We start from the raw sequence: 21,483 nt of genomic DNA on the forward strand, positions 1-21,483 counted from the left end.
GTGTAGTGTTCATAATCTCGACCTTCTTTAAATTTTTAGCATGTTCTCTTTTAGGATTGGTTAGAATTATCTATTTGTTTTGGTTTTTGAGGGAATTGTAGAGAACTATACAAGAATTGAAGTAATGAATATGTTGGGCAATTTGTGAGCTCACCTATGTCATTAATCTGGCACTGTCATGTGTGATTATCTTCTTTTTGAGATGTAAAAAATGTTCAATACATATTTTCTTTCCATTGAATGGCAAGTAATGTAGGGTACCTTTTTCAACAGTAATATCAGTTTAGGTTAATTTCTAACAAAATTTCAGATAAACAAAAGTCTTTTTTAGGATGGTGAATTCTATAGGACAGCTTTTGTCAGGCATTTGATAGGAACAGGCAAAGATAGAAAAGGGGGATTGATGACTCTGATTTGGTCTTTAAAATGGAATCCAATGCTTTTCATGAAAAGGCAATCTCATTTTAGGGTCTACATCCCTTATGTCTCTTACAAGAATGAGAGACTATCAGATACATAAGAAATAGATAAAGTAATTGCAAATTTCAAAATTTAATTTTCATTTGCACCGAATACATATCTATACTCTATTAGTATGTAATTATTTTTTCGATTTTCATTTATCTGATATTTGTCCTACAAGATGATGTATTTGTGCAATATTTCATCCACATATAGATGATGTATTTGTGCTTTTGTGTTGAGCATTGGAAGTCTTTTGTCGAAGTCCATTATGGCATTAACAAGTTAACTGCACGTAGCGTACGAGTATGGGTTATGAGATTTGGTGAATGACATATTGGGTTATTGAAGAGTCGTCTGACTACTCAATAGCCGAATCATAGAGGTTTTTATCGCTTCTCTTTGACACTTTTGGATTGGTCATATTGTCGCAACAAAATAAGATAGAAATTATTCTAAAAGAAATTTAGCTCTATGTTCACTAGAGATAAGTTGTGTATGATAAATATTTATAAAATTATAAAAAAAAATTCAGCCACCAAGCAAAGACAAAGTGAAAGGTAAGTTTTTTTTTGTCTTGTTTGAATTTTGCTATTCTTTGCCTTGAATCAATAAAAAAACTTATGATTTGTTTCATCCCGTTTCATTTGAGCAAGAGGGACGATGTGAGTCACCTAGTCTAGGAATTTGTTTGTTTGTTTGTTTGTTTTTTTTTTTTTTGGGTGAATAAGTCATAAAAAAAAGAAGGAAAATACAAGAATACAAGGGAAATACCCCAGGACCTAACACAAGCTATACATAGAGAGCAACGGTTAGCAGGCCAAGCATCGAAACCTGTTAGACTTAAAACCCTGTCCCAGAAACATAAAAGCAGCACTATAAAGGGCCTAAGAAAATGTTCAATATTCCCAATAAAAAAATGGGATTTTTGAACACAAACCTAGACACCCAAAAATAGTCACATAATACAAAAGTTTGCATAGCCCGCAAAAAGTAGGAGAATTACAATGATGAATCACCTAGAAATATATCTCCTCCCTTGCACAGCCCGCAAGGGTAGGAAGCAAAGCAACAAAAAGACCAACTGTATCCACTGTATATACATCAAAAGACCATCTGTAAACCTACCTACATCATATATTACATTATAGCTACTAATCATATTACTGCCAACATTCTTTACAGTTGCTTCATCCATCTTCAGTCTTAGAGGATTAGTAAAACCTCAGCAGCAGGCCACAACATAGCAACAGGCCACACCATAGCAACAGGCCACAACTCCAAATTGAATTCATTTTTACAAGACGACCAACTATGGTCCCCTCCCACTTTCTCATATGGGAACCTAATAGCATTTATGTTAAGCAAGAATTATAACCAAAGCCATAGTTGTTGTCATTTATAATTACTCACTTTATGATATATAACTTCATGTAACTATAACATATTGATTGATGTTGGCTCAAATCATTTGGAAAATCCACTCCCACATTTATATTATATTTTGAATTTTTTTGGAAAATAATAAGCTAGCACAAAAGAAGAAGAAAATTATTTGAATGTGCTTTGCTTTCTATAATGTTGAAACCATTAGGAGTGTGCAGCGGATGGCCTGACCCGCCACATGGACCCGACCCTACCTGACCCGACGAGCTTTGGGTGGATGCGTGACCTATGGCGGACGGATGCGGGTCCATTTTTTTTCATTTTCTCGGGTTCGGGTCGGGTCACGGATAATTCGCCAATTCTATCTGTTCACCCGACCTGCCCGCCCTCTTATTTTCCCCCTTTTCCCCCCCTGTGTTGCCTCCTTTTTTTTTTCATTTCACGTTTTGTAAACCAAGGTAATCTTCTCATTTCATCTATTGAAAGATTTTTTTTTTTGATTAAAGGTTTTAATTATTTTTGTGATGTTATATATATAGTAGCGTAATATTGAAGTGATCTGGTTATGCAAATGTTTGTACTTGGACTCTGTTTTACTTATCTTGAGACCCATTTAGCTCTTAGATTAGTTTTTGCTTAAGATCATTTTCAGCCCTTCACCAATTTTTTCATCTAATTTGGTTCCAAATTTGAGTAAACAGTTTGATTTGATATTAACTACTCCAATCCTTTCATCAATTTTTCATCGAAATCTTTTTAAATTTTCTCCTCTTATCCAAACAATTAAAAATAATTCCTATTACCTCTAATAAGGGACCTCCTCATTGGTGTCTTGTGATTGGTTTTTTTTTAACTTGCTTGTTTTTCAACTTTGTCCTCTATTTTTTTCCACTTTCTGATTAAATTTATAATGTAGTATTTGTTTTGGTTAAGTCACAAAAGTATAACTAAGCTTGAGCAAATTCATTGTTTATTATTGGTAAATCATTTGGGATATTTTTTTTTTCCACTAATGATTTCAGTCACTGATTTGAAATCTTACGTGTATTGAGGCTATCATATGTCAAGTTGTTGATTCTGCTTCAGTAGCAAACCAATCTGTGTATTGTGTGTTCATGGCAGCACATCATCTCAGTATTGTATTACCTTTTTACTTATTGTTGGCTCTTGGTCCAATATTGATAGCTTATTTAAACATACTCATGTGCATATTAATGTGCTTTGCATAGTTTAAAAATGAGTATTTGTTAATTTCCCTTGAAGTCAATAATGTGAGCTTGAGGTGTTTAAAGCAAAGTGAGAGTGATGAAAACATCTCCACCACTGTTCGACAACCTTGTGCAGTTTAACATGCAATTCTTTTGCTATTAGTCTCGAAAGTGTGTGCATCAGATTGGTATAATGGGCTGGAGCAATCAACTTTGCATTACATGTTATGACATTAGCTCAGGCTTTAATTGGTTTTGGTTTTTGCTCTGTGATGCAGATAGCTCTGTTTGTTTCCTCCGGTGATGCTGTGCAGCCGGGTTGGCTTTTAACATTCCTCAAATGCACAAATCAGAGAAATGTGAATGCATCTAGTTAAGGTTTGTGGCTTTAGAGTTGAAGTAATGTTTACTTTTGTGCTGCTAGTGTTGTGTGTCAGATTAATTGGTAGGGAATGTGCAGCTAGAAGCTTCACAGTTTCAGCTGATTTTTTATTTCTTAGAACTGCATACAGTTGTTTCTACCTTTTTGTTTTTTTATATTTTTTTGTAAGGTGTTGTTTCCAGGTGCTCCTTTGCTCACCTATTTTATATGATTTTCTTAGGTTCTTTTGAATTTGTCTCTTTTCTTAGGTTATTACAAATGAGCATGAGCAGGTTACTCTCAATTTAACATGTAACTTACAATAGTTGAGCCCTGCTCATGCACACATAAACAACCTAGCTGCAGTGTTCATGTATGCATTGCACATAGGTGGTGGTTGAGGAATTAAGTGCACATTAATTTAGTAATTTTTTTTGAAAGTGTACATGTTAAATTATGTCAAAAATTTGTAAAATTTTAAACCGCCAAACCGATCGCATCCATCCGCCAATCCGCCAATCCGCTCAATCTGCATCCGCCGCATTGGCGGATGGATGCGGATGGATTTTCTCCAATCCGCCAATTTGGCGGACGGATGGCGGATTGGAGGTTTCGTGGCCGCAACCGATCCGCGCCCATCCCTAGAAACCATCATATTTCCTTAATGTTATGTTTGGATCATAGATTTAGATAGGGATTTGGAAATGGAAAGGGAAAGGGAAAGGGAAAGGAAAAATGTGTGTTGAATGTAATTATAAGAACATTTGTTTATTTTTATTTAATTTTTTGTTGAAGTGGTCAAACGGTTGGTTGTGGTACATTTGTTTAAGTGTTTATTTATGTAATGGTTATTGAGACTTTGAACAAAGGTAGTAGACTTTCATCTTTGTTATTGTTTATGCAGTTTGTTAATGTCAAAAGATGTGCAAAATAATATTTTTCGTACCTAGATTCTTTCTTTTCTCCCCACAATCATTAATTTCATTACGTATTGTCTTTTTTACTAACTCTATTTCAATGTTCTGTTTTTGTTTGTTATAGGTCCTCAATTTCTCCATCTTAACGTAGAAGTAAAGCTGTACCTCCTCCATCCCTTCGTCTCTAGCGGTTGCATTAGCAGGTGTGTTTTTTAATTTATTTTCTTTTAATTAATAGCAGGGCACTGGCGGGTGTGCTATTTTATTTATTTATGCTGTCTTTTTTTTTTTATTTGTTTATTTTAATTGATAGCAGGGCACTGGCGGGTGTGCTATTTTATTTATTTGTGCTGTCTTTTTTATATATTTGTTTATTTTAATTGATAGCAGGGCACTGACGGGTGTGCTATTTTATTTATTTGTGTTGTCTTTTTTATTTATTTGTTTATTTTAATTGATAGCAGGGCACTGCCGGGTGTGCTACTTTATTTATTTGTGTTGTCTTTTTTTATTTGTTTCTTTTAATTGATAGCAGGACACTGGCGGGTGTGCTACTTTATTTATTTGTGCCGTCTTTTTTTATTTATTTGTTTCTTTTAATTGATAGCAGGGCACTGGCGGGAGTGCTACTTTATTTATTTGTGCCGTCTTTTTTTATTTATTTGTTTATTTTAATTGATAGCAGGGCACTGGCGGGTGTGCTATTTTATTTATTTGTGCTGTCTTTTTTATTTATTTGTTTCTTTTAATTGATAGCAGGGCACTGGCGGGTGTGCTACTTTATTTATTTATGCCGTCTTTTTTTATTTGTTTGTTTCTTTTAATTGATAGCAGGGCACTGGCGGGTGTGCTACTTTATTTATTTGTGCCGTCTTTTTTTATTTATTTGTTTATTTTAATTGATAGCAGGGCACTGGCGGGTGTGCTATTTTATTTATTTGTGCCGTCTTTTTTTATTTATTTGTTTATTTTAATTGATAGTAGGGCACTGACAGGTGTGCTTTTATTTTGTTTGTTTATTTTAATTGATAGTAGGATACTTGCGGGTGTACTGTCTTTTTTTTAGAGGGAGATGATGTCACAAGAGAGAGATTGAATTCATTTTTGGTTGAACTCAAATTTGTTGAATGACATGTAAATGTCTGGAAATTCTGAATTGATACTTTTGCTTCCCACCCACGACAAAAATAAACATAATTTTGAGGGAGCAGAGAAATGTACATGTTTGAAAAGAAAGAACTCTAGGGCAAATACATCACAAGCTGAACAGTTGATTGTTATAACTTGCTTTGATAACTTTAGCGAATTTTAAAATTTGTTATTTACTTGGAATGGTGATCAAAAAATTTGCCCCTATGTTTATGTGTGTTGTAATTATAAGAACTCTCTTGATTCTTATTTACTTGGAATGGTGATCCATAAATATATGGGTCCCTCTTATTTTCATAATTAATAGATCTATAAGATGAAAGATTATATCTATAGTATTTTTGAAAATTCTCATTTTGATTTGGTAATGAATATACTTCGTAGTCGTTTTGTTTTTTGTAATGAATTAATAGGTCTTTTTCTTATGAATTCTCTTTATTTAAATATTGATTTTGAATTGTACGACATTGATTGATTCTATTTTTCCATTTTCCTGCTATTAATCTAGACGATCATAAAACGGGACAAGTGGGTAGCAATTTGTTTGAGGAATACGATGATTATGATCCAATTGGTACTCCCACCCCTTTTACACCGAAGCGTCCCAGGAATAATATGAGGCCGTGTAAGATCCACCCTGTGAAGAGACGACTTTTTGTCACTAATGTAGATACGTCTCCAGTGCAGTTGAGCAAGGATGTTAATGACTTGCGTAGTCGCGATGCACAAGTTGTCCAAAATTCAGCGTTCACTGATGCGGATACGTCTCTAGGTGATTACTTTTATGGCATCTTTTTAGTTCAAATTATGTTCATTTTGTTTACATTTGCTTTGCAAATTTTATGTGTGGCTGCTTAATTCTAATTTCTTGATATGCCAAGATAGATTTTAGCTAGAACATTTAGATGTCATAACTGATTATGATGTTTACAACTTGATTATGGAAATAAATAATTTACGAACAGAAAATGACAAAAGAGTGTGTAATGACCAATATATCAAAATTTAATTTGTTATGATTTGAATCATAGATTTCAAGTGAACCTTAACGACAATATAATTTGTTTCTGCAGGTGTTGTTGTGGGTAATAGTTAATATGATCGAGCGGGTGATATTGGAAGCTAAACTAAGATTTTTTTTACATTTTTTTTTGAGGACTTAAATCTGTTAGTATTTTGTATAAATACTCTTAAATGATGGTTGATGGATATTTGTTTTGCTGTATGGAAGTTCATATTTTGTATGCGCACTTCTTTTTTTCCTTGAAGAAAGAATTTTATAAGGAATTATCATTCACCAAATGAGGTTGTAAGAAATCCTACACTACCTTGCAAATGGCCAAACTGTCATTTGGTATCACACACTGTATTGTTCTAATTTATAGAAGTAGCTGCCTCTGCCATTCTTGACATTAGATTTTGCGAAGTATCTGAATTTACTCTTGACTGGGAATTTGTTAAATGTGTTTTTGTTATTCATATTTTATCTCTTTTACGTTTATTTTAGGTATGGGATACATATAATTATTTTGTGAAGTGATTGAAATAATATAGCAACGGAAAATTAGAGAAGCCTGAATTGTGATATCTTTTTTGGTTTTTGGATTTGTTAAGGAAAGGAAAAATTTAATTTAAAAAAAAAAACAATTCATGTTCAAATAAAAATAAAAAATGAATAGAAACAATTCATGTTTATTTAAATTAATAAATAAACTAAAGCTTGAAAGCAAAATTAAAAATAAAAAACAATGCATTGCATACCCAAGAATAGAAACAATTCATGTTCAAATTTTAAATACATTAAAATCAAAATGGTTAAGAAGAAATCAAATTACTTAAACCTCAAGAGTAGCTCTCATCAGTGTGAGATGCACAACATTTAAAAGAGGTCATTTGCCAAATTTTAGACCACAGTTGCACTAGCAAAGGCTATATTGTTTAGTGTTTTTGCTCATTGTCGAAGCAAACGCGCAACAGCAAGTGCATATAGAAAATTGAATGTCATTATTCGATCGTTTTTTCCCATAAAATATTCTCTTGAAAATGGCCAAATTGTCATTTTAGCCACCACAACCATTACGGTAATGCCACAAAGTGGCTACTGAATAATTTTTGCCTTTTATCCTGCATTGATGATATGTAAAGTGAAGTCAATAATTACTACATGTTTAGAAAGTGGCGTTATTTTACAGCAATGAAAAGGATAGAGAAAGGTGACAGGACAGTGCTTTGGTGCAATGACCAACTTTATTCACCCACGCAAACAACCCTCTCCCACCTAAGTTGAATAAATTTATATTTTTATTATAAAAACATGACACATGTATTCATTTTCTATCAAAACAAATTAAAAATTATAATTAATTGGATCAAATTAAAATAAGATTATAAATTTATGGTCAAAATCTATCCAATTGAAATTTATGGTGAAAACCAATGCCACCATCTTGAACAGGAATACCAAACGTTGGCATTCCACTAACCTGTAAAGCAATAAACATGTCTCAATGAAGAAAATGGTCAATACAAGCACAGCTCTCACTGCTGAAAAATGTACTTTTAGCAGCATTTAAAAAACGCCACTATAGGTATTAAAAACGTCGCTAATTCTTTTTGTGACGTTTTGTACCAAACGCTGACAATGCAGCCGTCGCTATAGCTTTGTGGCGTTTAAAAAATGCCGCCAAATTTCCTACCCTAACAGTACTATGACGTCACTATGATATTTAGCGATGCTTTTGAAATGCCGTCATAGATATTTATACATTTTAAAAATCCAACCGTTGGGGCTGGGATATAGGAACGTTTAAAAAACGCCGCCATAGCCTTTTCTTTTCTTTTTAATTGTGCTAAGCTTGACATTTAAATATAGCGATAGATATTTATACCTGTCATAAACGATTATTAAGAACTAATAATTGATGTATATTAAATTAATAAATAAACTAAAGCTTGAAAGCAAAATTCATGTTCAAATTAAAAATAAAAAAACAATCCATTGCATACCCAAGAATAGAAACAATTCATGTTCAAATTTTAAATACATCAATTAAAATCAAAGTCGTCTTTGTTCGCTCCCACAACCTTATCCACTATCTTTCCTTCTTTCAAGATCACAAAAGTCGTATAGCCTCTACTTCCGTTTCAATTCACCCCTAGCTCTGAGTTCTGCACAAGATAGCACACTTGAGAATATAATTTTGTAACAAAGGTTGAGTTATAAACCCAAAGTTCATGAGTTTAAGAAATGCGATAACGTCATTGATTGTACGAACTTATGAAAAATAAAAAAAGAATAGAGCATCACCAGCTTTATATTGCGCGATATCAGCAACAATAGGAGCTGAATTATGCTTGTATATCACAAGATCAAGTAACAGGCGAGCCCTATGCAAATAGTCAAAACTACATGCCAAAAGTAGTGAGTACGTAAAAACATCACACATAATAAAATTAGTCTTCATAAAACATAAGACACTGATAAGTGGACAGTTGGGTATAAATGTAAGTACCTTGATTACACCCAAAGGCAAAGGTTTCCCTTGCATATATTTGATGACGAAAAGACCACAATCATAGCTATAGGAATGAGTGTAGTTGTAACAATAGAGTCAACGAACTTAGAGATTATAACATTAATGCTTATTTAAAAATTAAGAACGATAATGTAGTGTATTACCTGTTGTCTTGGCGTGGCATGTCTTCCAACCATTGAAATGCAAACGAACTAACATCTTGAACATAATCTTCTCCATGCGCATATTGAAGCAACTTATGCAATGATTGTACCTGTTGGTGGTAGGTAGTAAGGGACATAGATCAAGAAAGAAAAAAGTGGATACAAGTGGTATCATAATGGTTATTCTATTACCAATAATGTAGCTTGATTTTTTCGATCCTCATCGGTGTCAATACATCTGCTGGAGTCGAATAGATAGGCAACCCGTTTTTCCATGTTTACATTCAAGCACAACCAGTGGTTTTCCCCATGGTTGAAGGGCATGTAAATCTAAAAATATAACGTCGAATGTACATGCAAAAAATAAATAAATACATAACATGGATCAAATGTTATTGTGCATGGTAAATTTGGAAATTGGGTAATAGTAGTATTTTATCATGTTACCTCCTCACAAGCATGAAGGGGGCCAGTGTATCTGTAAATTCCAAAATAATCTTCTACTATATCTTTCATTGTGGCACCATACGAATTGATAATAAAAATGACATTGCTTTTTATTTTATTTTTGGGACTATTGTAGAAAAAAAAAAAAAAAAAACGATGTCATGGTTATGTATAGCTCCTTTGCTGCTTCAAGTCTCACTTTAGGTGTACAGTTAGAAGGTTGAATATCTTTATTAACTGGTTTTACTTGCTTTGGTTTTAGCTATGTTGTGGTTCACTTTCTCATATTTTATCTTGCTAATTTTTTTTTTTTTATTCTCTGCATGGGTGTGGGGATGGCTTGAACCACATAAAGCACTTGAAAATTATAAATGTTTAGGGAAGCAATTTGTTTTTTAGAATACAAAATACAAGAAATTAGAAAATGAGAGAATGATTTGATACAGTTGCATTCAGTAATATACGTACACTAACTAAAGATTTGATGCACTAAGGACCCTTGCATACTGCTATACCGACTGCCACTCACAATTGAATCTTGGGTTGTGAATAGAGCTTCTCTTGTATTAATGCTATGCTTATTATTTGATTTTATTATTTACATTTATTCTATCATTGATACTTTAGATTCATAATAAATAATACTAATATATGAGCACTACTACAAAATTGGTTAAAGGTCACAATTTTTAACTTTGACCTTATACTTTTAGTCTTAGTTTTTTTTAATACAAAAACTGTGATATCATAAATATTTTGCTTTTTAATTTGGCCATAACGCATATCATATAATTTAAATATATTGAAGCATAGAGGACCTTGTAGGAAAAAATATGTACCTGTCCAAGAAGTAGTTCAGCAACAACACAACCAGCAAACCAGAAGTCAATAGCTGTAGTGTACTCCGTCGATCGAAATATAAGCACAGATGTAAGAGGTATTGGGCTCTCCTTTTACCTGCCACAAAATAAGGAATGAAGCATTTCAACCAAAACACAAAACTAAGGGAGAGGGGAAAAAATTAAAAGATATAAACCAACATGCAAAACTTTAAAAATTCCAAAATGAAGTTGTTATTTGTAAAAGAGTTAATGAGGTGGTGGGAAAATAGCACAAATGAAAGGGCATCATTAGTGATGGAAAAATGTAAAATAATTACAATTACACATGAGGGTTTATAGAACTCTAATAAGTATATAGCATATTAATTAGGATACATGTTAGAGTGTAAATTCTTTGGAAATTAGGCCAAATGTTATAATTTGCATATGGTACACATCTCAAAAGGGGTGTAGTAGCATGACCATACATATCACACATAAACCCATATAAACTCTAGTTTGGAATGAATCAATAAATCAAAGACCCCAAAGACCCTACAATGGTGTATTCCTAAGTCTGTAGATGGCCTGCTTTATTGGTGGATGAGCTGGAAATTCTATAATTTTGACAGACTAATATGGAGAGCAACCCCCTTAATTGTACTTTGGTCTATTTGGAAACTCAGAAATGATTGTGTATTTTCTAATGCACAACCCTCTTCTTCAGGACTGCTAGATCTTATAAAATTCAGATCTGCCATTTGGCTCAAAGCTTCCATTAAGGAATTCCCATACTCAGTTGATGATCTTGTCTGCAATTGGAGACAGATCAGGGGCGGAGTTTAGTGCTCTGGATTCAGTTTAGTACTATCTGGGTTGATGCTGTCTGCTGCATTGTGTTAATACCCCTTGCTATCAGTGTGTTAATATCCCTTGCCTGCTGTTTTGCTCTGTCTGCGGTCTGTTGGTGTGTTCTATCTGTGCATCTGTGCTCTATCTGTGTTCTGGTCAAAGCACATGCACTGCCTGTTGTTCAATTCTGGTCTGTGGATTGGGGATTGCTTCTACTGACAGTTCTGTTTTGGTAAAATCACTTTGGTCTGTGGATATGCCATGTCTGGTTTGATCTATCTGCAGTGTTGGTGTTATATTCACACTGTTGTTGTAGTGTGAATATGCCATGTCTGCTGGTTTGATCTATCTGCATAATTTACAAGCAGTTCCATTTTGGCCCTGCCTGTTGATCTATTTTGGTCTGTGGGTTGGTCTGGTTTGATCTAGCTGCATAATTTACAAACTGCTACTACTACCAGTTGATCTATCTGCTGTTCTGTTTTGGTCTGTGGGTTGGTATGGTTTGATCTATCTACAAGCAGTTCTATTTTGGCCCTGCCTGCTGTTCTGTTCTGTTTTGCTTGCAGTGTTGCTGATCTGAGCTTGGAGGTTTGAGAAACTTACTTAAGATATGTGTGTGTATGTATATTACACCTTAATCCACCACTCTTTATCTATTACTCTAGTAAATTGTACACCTTAGTCAAGCACTCCACTTAAATGTTAAATTATACACCAATTCTCTAATGCTCAACAAAGTTAAAGGGTCAAACTGAACCGAATTCAACAGAAGACCAACGCAGTAAGTAGTTCTCGCCATTGCACACTAAAGATGCAGTTAAAAGTGCCTTTCAATGAAGCGGGCTCTACTCCCCACATGTTCAAAATAACTTGGGGCATCTCCAATCATTTATCAATTCACAATTAATGAAAAAATGGTTTTAAAACGTAGAAGTTAGTGGGTGTGGATGGTGCCACCAGGTTCAACCAATCACAAATGACTATTCCCATGTTGTCTCCCACATATGATAGACCCTAGTGGTGTCTTAACCAATCACAATTAAGGAAGCATCAAGTGCCAATATCCTCTCAGGTATGCAACAATGAGCTCCAATACTTACATCAAACTTCTACAAATCAAGGATGAAGCAAATCCTTTATCATATAATTTTTTTTTTAATTGGTTAACTATGTTTTTGGGGATAAGTTGAGAATTTTTTATAAATATTTTATGAAAAAAATCATGAGTAACAGATTATAGTGCTCCCTACCAAATCAAGGTTTCAACTAAATTTTCACTCAAAACAATGGAAAAAAAATACAATTACAAGGATTAGTGATAGCCTTACAAAGGCTGCACTGTGAAGATAACAGCAAACCACATGGGTCTTCATATATATATATACACATAAAACTATGGTTGGGATTTGATCATAAATTACTGTATCATATAATTTCTTTTATAGACCAACTAAAATTTCCTTCGATTAATGGAACACTTGCCCCGACAAGTCTATACAATTGATATGTTAATGATTATTTTGTTATTCATATGCAAAAATGCATATAATTTTAACTGACCTTGTCACATAGCAGTGGTCAAACTTATGATTAATGGGTTGGACAATGAGTGCACCATATCCAGCCCAATTCAGCAAACAAAGAAAAACTAAGAACCAAGCCTACACCCACATCAAAGCTATACAAGCACTCCACAATAAGAATGCTTCCATTCAAGATGCCATAACCCAGCACTGTAAGAATTTATGTATTATTGATTGATGTCTTGATTGATAGATTACAAGATTCATTAATTACAATTCCTATACAATCTATATATAGAAGAAAATGTGGTAGTAGGTGTAGTGGAGGTGATAGTGGGTTAGGTGAAGTGGAGTGTGTAGTGGAGTAGAGGTAGGTGAAGTGGAGTGTGTAGTGGAGTAGGTGAAGGTAATGTGGTAGTAGGTGTAGTGGAGGTGATAGTGGGTTAGGTGAAGTGGAGTGTGTAGTGGAGTAGAGGTAGGTGAAGTGGAGTAGGTGAAGGTAAAGATGGGAAATTCTAACAGCCCCCCGCAAACTCAAGGAGGAGAGAAACTAACCAACTTGAGTTTGGAGAGAGTAACAAAACAAGAAGATACATAAAAATAAAAAAGGATAGGAGACACTGTATGGTCGTGTCAGACCGTTGGTGAAGACACTGTATGGGGTGTCATAACGTTGTAGAGGACACTGTATGGTGGTGTCAGACCGATGTAGAAGACAGTTTATGGGGTCATGTCGGACCGTTGTAGAAGACAATGTTGTGACAGTTTACGGAGTCTTGCTGGACCCTTGTAGAAACTAACCGGAATCAATGTCGGGACAGTTTACAGAGTCTTGTCGGACCCATAAAGGAGCTAACCGGAATCAATGTCGGGACAGTTTACAGAGTCTTGTCGGACCCATAAAGGAGCTAACCGGAATCAATGTCGGGACAGTTTACAGAGTCTTGTCGGACACTTGTAAAAACTAACCGGAATCAATGTCGGGACAGTTTACAGAGTCTTGTCGGACTCTTAAAAAGTTGCACCCTCAAAAGGTGTGCCCAATTTTGTCAAAAGGCGTGCCATCAAAAGGCGTGCCCAATTCATCAAAAGGCGTGCCATCAAAAGGCGTGCCATCAAAAGGCGTGTCCACTTTGTCAAAAGATGTGCCATGAAAAGGCGTGCCAGTTTGTCGGGCGGCAAGAGGCGCGCGATACGCGTGGCTGCCTCGGCTATTTAACCAAGACGAAGGCTGAGGCTGAGGCATACCATTCTGAAACCTCTGAAACCAACCCTTCGCTGAAAAAACTCTGTCTCTGCGGAGAGAGAAACTGTGGAACACTTTGTTGCCATTCTGTCACCAACCCTTCCGAACATTACCAGTCTGAAATTGCTATTTCGCTGAAACACTTAGCAACCCAAAAACATGGCCTCTTCTTCCCGTCCAGCTACCCAGAACCTGCTCACGCTCTTTCCAGAACTGAACGAGCCCACAAGAGAAATAACTGGTGCGGTGGCCAGTGAACCTCAACCAAACACCTCTGGTTTTGCTCCATTGAACTTTCCGATGCGGTCGGTGGAGCAAAAAATGGCGGTGCAAACTGATATTGAGGCTAATCAGTATACTCTGAAGTCATGCGTGGAAACCATGACGGCGGTCACAAATTTGTCGAACCGGCTGCAGAGTAGGACAAATGAGGTGCAGCATTTAAATTCCCAGCTGGCTCTGCTCCAACGCATGTATAAGGATGCGCGAGCAGAGATAAGTGTGCTGAAAGCAGAAAATAAGGAGCTGAAGCGGAAGGCCACTGTGATGTTCCGATTTGGAGGTCCGCCGTATGCTGCAGTGGAGGAGTATGGAGGAGTGAACGTGCTCGGCGGCGTAGGAAACACGGAGGCAGCACCGTCAAGGGCCGCCCAGGACGGAGGAAAGAAGAAGAGATCTGCAGCAGAGTAGAGAAGAAAAATCCCACTGTGGGTGTTGGGTGTGTTATGGTGGTTTTTTTTTTTTTTTTTTTTTTTTTTTTTTTTTTTTTTTTTTTCTCGTGTAAAATTATGATCGGGGTTGATCCTGACATGAATAAAATAAGTGTGTTTGGCAAACTCGAATGGTAGGTGTGGTAAGGCAGAAAAATCAACTGGAACGAATTTTTTTTTTTTTTTTTTTTTTTTTTTTTTGTGAAAATAATAATAATAATAATAATAATAATAATAATAATAATAATATTAATATGGAAATCATGGAGTGGGCGGTGGTACAAAAATATTGTGTAGAAAAAGAGGGAGATGGTGGAAAAGAGAGGCCACTCATGTTATTAAAATAAATTAAGGAATTAAAAAAAGTGATATTGGTTTTGTTTTCAAAAAGATGGATTAAAATAAATATAAAAAAAGAAAAAGAAAGTGGAGACTATGATGAAAGGTGGGAACAAGTGTGCTGGTGCTGTGTTGTAATGGTCAGAAAGAGAGATAAGAAAATAAAATAAAATAAATTTCAAGGTGCTGTGTTGTAATGGCATTGAAATATCCACCATCATAAAGAGTATCAGTGGTGCTGCATATGTTTATGAGCATTATTTGAGGCCTTTCTTTCTTAACCCACAGCAGACTGTTAACGTCTAGTATGTCCCAAGGAAGAAGGACATCTTCAGTAAGCCAGATGACATTCTAACTGCTGCTGAGAAGTACATAGAAGAACATGGCCCGGAAGCATTTGAGAAGCTTGTTAGCAAGGATAGGGAAACCAAGTTCAGGAGTAGCAATTACACGTATTTTGATGAGGACCACAGCTATTGAGCCTTGTTTGGCTGAGGGAAACACCTTTTTTCCGCTGCTGTTAGGAGTATCTTTCCGGTGGAGAAGCTGCTATGGACTATTTGGGGAGAGTGATGTCGAAAGCCGGAGCCTTAGATCTCGCCACCGGCGTCGGCGGAAAGATCGAGAAAGACGATGTTCTCTCCGCTGTCCAGAAGTATGAGCAGTATCACGGCTACTATGATGCCGAGAGAGAATGAGATGTTATGAAGATATGATGAGGAGGTAGGTATGTAGTAGACAATTCTAGCGGACTAGGTTGAGGTCCGGCGGGCGGCCAAGGCGAGGTTGCCGCCCGCCGGTGAAGCGAAAAAATATTAAATTCTTAACCTTGCTCTGATACCATGTAAGAATTTATGTATTATTGATTGATGTCTTGATTGATAGATTACAAGATTCATTAATTACAATTCCTATACAATCTATATATAGAAGAAAATGTGGTAGTAGGTGTAGTGGAGGTGATAGTGGGTTAGGTGAAGTGGAGTGTGTAGTGGAGTAGAGGTAGGTGAAGTGGAGTGTGTAGTGGAGTAGGTGAAGGTAATGTGGTAGTAGGTGTAGTGGAGGTGATAGTGGGTTAGGTGAAGTGGAGTGTGTAGTGGAGTAGAGGTAGGTGAAGTGGAGTGTGTAGTGGAGTAGGTGAAGGTAAAGATGGGAAATTCTAACACAATCCTTAATAGATTTCAGTTTATACACCAAGTCCATAACAGAGTAATCAACTTGCTTCATATTATACTTGAACAACAAAGCCAATCTCTCTTTGATCAACTCACTCAACTCCAATTAATTAAGCTGAGCCTTCCAAGCTCTACAAGTATGATGGATATTGGATGGACAAACACTTGAAAAGCAAATGTTCAACTGATTAATTTAGTAGCAATTGAAGAAATTCTTCAAAGACCATATAAAACACAAATAATTAAATACATAAATATATGTACTACTTCATGAAATCAAGCACATATAAAACTGCTGATTAAAAAAATAATGAAAACATAAAACAATTACAAAACTTTGAAAATGAAAACAATACTATGATATGCAAAATTTTAGGTTATATGGAAGTTACTCTATAAAACTCTAGTCTGAAGTTTGAGGGTTTTGAATGAAAATAGGTTTTTCTCGAATCAAGTAATTTTGATATATTTTTTATTATTTAATGGAAAATCAAGATGTGTGTATTTGCTAGTTCGATATGCGGTCAGATGTGTTATTTGATGTGAATGTTGGAGGTAATCCTATTATCACTCTATTTCAATCCAAATGATTTTTTATAATTTCTGAGTTTGGCTTATGTTTTCTGAATATCATGTTACTATCTCCCATTCTCGGGAGGCGAAGCTTTGTGCATCATGGGATCAATCTATCATATAATTAGAGGATTTTCCCCTATTTATGTTCTTTGCATATGAGCGACTTGTTTGCAAAAAATTTTTTGTCTTGTTGATTTTTTCATGTGTAATTAAAGTTTGATTGAGTTAACATTTTTAATGATCCTTTTCACTAGTAAAAAATAAGCATAATAATATTAAAATTCTGGTCTAATTGAAAATTTCTAGATCACAGCATCTTTGGATTATCCTCCGGTGGCTTTGATCCAACCAAATGGAAAAGGTATAGGTTGTGTGTAACTGTGTTATGCTTATGTAGTTCAATATCATCATCATCGATTAATTTTGTGTTGTCAATAAATCTAGCTTGTGAATTGGCAGTATGAGATGGGTGAGGTTATTGGATCCGGTGCCTTTAGTGTTGTTAACAAAGGTCTTCTTCTCGAGACTAAACAGACTGTAGCTATAAAGAAGGTGTATGCTTCGAACGACTTGCACAACGGTGTCCCAAGTACAATAATGCAAGAAATCTCTCTGCTGAAAGAGATGGAACATGCCAACATTGTCAAGTAAGTCATCTCCTTGGAATTCTGATTACGAAAAATCCATTAAAAATCTGATCAATGTTTCCATGCTTTTGTGTGTGAGCACGTTGGCACATAGACACACAGGTTTTTTGGATTATTAACACTACCTTTGCGATGATTGTGCGTGACAAACAATTAAATAGGTACTTTAACTTGTGATATCACCAATTAGATAATGTTTTCATATCACGTCTGACAAGAAAAAAGGTCCTAATTTGCTTGTATTTTTATTGAAACTTGAAAGAGGGGACTATTTGGCATCCTTTAATTCTGAAAAAATCTAAGAGACTGAACACACCCTTTGATAAATAGGTCTCATTTACATATTTTTATTGTTTTTGTTTTATTATTATTATTATAGATAGATAGATTGAATCATTAGTACTTTATATATTTCACTTATATACTTAACAGGACCTCGGTTAACAGGTTGCTGGAAGCACTACCCAATACTGACAAAGAAGGCTACATGATTTTTGAATATCTGGACTATGATCTAGACAAATTCATGAAGAAATTTCCCGAAATATCTAAGAATAAACAAAGAACACATGTTTTCAGCACTCTGGTGCACCTCTGCTGGCATCATTCATAGCTCAAATGTAAGATTTAGGAATACAAATGTCAAAAAAAAACAGTGACTTCTTTCTTTCACTGAGCAAAGTCTTAATATAATCTAAACTATATCTGGACTATAGCTTGGGGTTTTGCCTTAACTGATTCAAAGATTAGAGGAGTGAGATATGCAGACATTCTGTGATGTTCAGGATTTTATTAAAATGAAGTTAGGCATGAATCTATTTCCAAAAAGTTTAAACTAGGGAAATTGAAGAAGGGGAGGGGTCTTGGCTGTGCCAAGGAGATGGGAGAGTTGTAGGTAGGTATGGGTTTGACATGTACAGAGTGGCGGAGATGCAGAGAAAGTCAAAGGGGAAACTCAGAATGGGGAAGGAGTTCCATTAATATCCAAGCACCACAATAAATTCAACCCCCTACACAGATAAATGAGATTTTACAAAAATAAGCATTAATTAAAAAGACACGGGCATCTGAAACATACAACCATAAATTCAAAATCCTTGCATGTATATCTATTCATCTAAAGCCAAGCTAAAATGATAGAGATTATCCATCCAAAACAACTACACAAACTGATTGTTACATCTTATAAAATGTCTAAACATATGATATCATCTGTATTTTGATTTGCATCAAGCAACTACAAAGATATTGAATCTAATATATTCCACTCTAAGTTCTTCTAAATCACATTTCCAACATACACGGAGTTACTTCCTAAAAGGGATGCAATTGATTAGACATCAACTGTACAATACTTGGCTCACTAAATTTCATTATAAAATGATTTTAACAAATGGATGTAGTTGTAGAGAATTTCAATAAAACAAAAATCATCACTGCCAAACTGAAAGATTGTCTAATACAGCTACAAAAAGGAATGTAAATTCTGTTACATAGATACTGAAAAAATTTGAGTTTTGGGCCCAAATGCAACATCAACCACACAATCAAGCAAATATGAATCTAGCATTTAACAAATTTCATTTCTAGTAAATTGTTCAATGTCAATAATGAGTTTTGGGTTTTGTCAACTATAATTGTCTATAAATCTACCCATAATTTAAAATGTAATTGTATCCACCTTACATCAATGATAACCAGAAATATTTGCACTTTAATTACAACATTTGCTCTTAAGATAACAGTAAAAAAAACAATTTACCACAGTTACAGTCTCCCCCTTATGCCAACAATCACAATATGAAATAAACAATCCAGAAAATTTTACCTTGTGCATTGGACAACTGAGATGATGAATGCCAAAACCAAGAATCACAAGAAGAAAAAAAAAATCTGTGAACTGCTACCAGAAACAAAAAAGAATGTCTTACCACACAACAAAAAACAAAATCAATTACAAAGCCATTAAATTATGAAATACAAAATTTTACTGCACATAAATTCTACTATAAGAATAAAAAGCATGCTTCAAAAGGACCTCGCCAACATCAAGTTCGATACAATCATAATGGGAAAAAATAGCATATGATATATATATATATATATATAAGGAAAATGCAAACATATTAGTGTGGCTCCCAAACTCTAAAGCAACGTCTGAAATTACCATCCCAAAAATCTGCACCCATTAATTAACAGCAGAAAAGCTATGAAAAGTAAACAGAAGTTTGTATGTAGACACATGGGAGAAGAGCTAAGTTTAAGTGTTTGTCCTTCATAGACGAACAAACAATAAGAGAGATTCAAAGCAAAAGGCTGATAAAATAAAAATTAATATTCACAGTTACAGTTCTGAAATCAAAGTGGCACGGCTGTTGGATACAGATGTTAATATCAGATATTCAATATGGGTTATGTTTTTCAAATAAAAAACCCTAATGTAAATGAAGTTTAGAGTTAGAAACAAACCTGAGCTATTAGAATGGAAGCAACTACTTCTTGATGTCGAGAGAGTGAGAGATTATGAAGAAAGATGTCAACACTGAGAGAACGGTGGCCCCGACGCCGACGGGGCTGGCGGTCTTCAACAATGGCTGAAGCTTTGGCTATGGTGGAAGAGAGGAGGGAGGAGAGGAGAACAGAGGAGCAACAACGGGATCCAGAGCAAGAGAGGAAGGCCAACTGAGTTGAGACCGTTGGACTACCCTGATTGATTTACTTTGCTCAGTGTTTGGCAACCGGTTACACTGGTTGCCAATTCAAAATTAATTTATTAAAATGATTTAGTTATATGATAGTTATGAGATAATATGGTATATATAAATAACTAAATATAACTAAGTTATGAGTTAATATGATAATGGTTATGATTTATATGATATTAGTTATGATATCAACTCACATAACCTCATAACTGATGTATGGTATATCCAAATGTACCATAGCATCACCCCTATTTTTTGGTCACTCAATACCAATAATCCGAGTATAATAAAGATACATATAGGCTGATTTGCCATACATATTGGATCATGAAGATACATTTAGACTGATTTACCATACATATTGGATCATAGCCAAAGGAAGACCTGGTCCGCAATTGATACAGCCAATTGAGCTAATGATTTTTAAAATTTTACAATCACTAATTCGTATCCCAATACCACTATTTATGACGTTGCTTTATACTACTAATCGTCAAGTGCTTGTAAACTGAACTCATATCTGTTTCCATTTGTTTTTTTTTTTCTGTCTCATGTCTTTCCAAGGGGCTCTCAATTGGCAATTGACATTTCAGAGGCAATTCTCAAAGTGACAGAGGGTGGAGAAATACTTCAGATGGAGAAACACATGTTTTCCTTCTCAAATTGCTCATCTTCTCCAACTGATATCACTGATGGCCCAAGTTTAGACCACAAGCCTTTCTCGGGCCAGTTCATTATCTCCGGTGGCATCTCTGCAGTCGCATTTTTTATTGCCAATTGCATGTTTACTCGAAAGAAATTCTCCAATTCTTGGTTTTTAACAAACAACACTGCTAAATAGAAGAATTTATAGATGGACATCAATAGCCCTTACTATTCCTGAAGAAGCTCCATTCGATGAAAGCCCAATGAGGGTAGTGTTGGAAGAGTGAAACTTTTATCTTCTGACCAAACTGACATGTAATGGAATGAACTATGAATTTAACATTCATATGGTTTGGTACCAAATTGTAATGTAAATTCAATCTGTAAATTTAACCATATAGAGAATGAAGAGTTTATTGTAAGATTTGGATGGCATTAAAGATTGAACATAATTTTAGGCACACTCATGCATAGCATTTATTTTTGTCCATCCTAGAAGACAAGTTTGAATGGTCTAGTTGGGTGCACAAGACTCATCACAGGTCTCATTTTAATAATTTGATTTTTTTTTTTAGGCCGGACAAAAAAAAAAAAAAATTTGTTAACGTAGCACATTATTTCGTTTTATTTAT

General features: G+C 35.0%; 1 protein-coding gene and 2 long non-coding RNA genes across 4 annotated transcripts; 1 reads left to right on the forward strand and 2 right to left on the reverse strand.

Moving 5' to 3' along the window:
• Nucleotides 1–8,459: 8,459 nt before the first annotated feature.
• On the reverse strand, nt 8,460–9,707 carry LOC114291761 (ubiquitin-like-specific protease ESD4). The gene is made up of 6 exons (XM_082922036.1): nt 9,610–9,707; nt 9,355–9,492; nt 9,163–9,272; nt 8,996–9,062; nt 8,791–8,887; nt 8,460–8,651 (listed from the first exon to the last, which is right to left on the reverse strand). The coding sequence occupies exons 1-6, from the start codon at nt 9,676–9,678 to the stop codon at nt 8,617–8,619; spliced, it is 516 nt and encodes a 171-aa protein (XP_082778162.1). The 5' UTR covers nt 9,679–9,707; the 3' UTR covers nt 8,460–8,616.
• A 591-nt stretch (nt 9,708–10,298) lies between these two features.
• On the reverse strand, nt 10,299–20,269 carry LOC145823059 (uncharacterized). Of its 2 annotated transcripts, XR_014365157.1 has the most exons (3): nt 19,971–20,269; nt 19,330–19,401; nt 10,299–10,566 (listed from the first exon to the last, which is right to left on the reverse strand). It is a non-coding gene; the product is annotated as an uncharacterized LOC145823059 (long non-coding RNA). The 2 variants fall into 2 exon arrangements; XR_014365156.1 differs by lacking the exon at nt 10,299–10,566 and having other exon boundaries at nt 19,124–19,401.
• Nucleotides 13,013–15,613, forward strand: LOC145823060 (uncharacterized). Its single transcript, XR_014365158.1, has 2 exons — nt 13,013–13,208; nt 13,302–15,613. It is a non-coding gene; the product is annotated as an uncharacterized LOC145823060 (long non-coding RNA).
• Nucleotides 20,270–21,483: the final 1,214 nt, after the last annotated feature.

The sequence above is a fragment of the Camellia sinensis genome, chromosome 3 (genome assembly GCF_055761805.1).
Source record: "Camellia sinensis isolate YWXY chromosome 3, ASM5576180v1, whole genome shotgun sequence".
Lineage (NCBI taxonomy): Eukaryota > Viridiplantae > Streptophyta > Magnoliopsida > Ericales > Theaceae > Camellia > Camellia sinensis.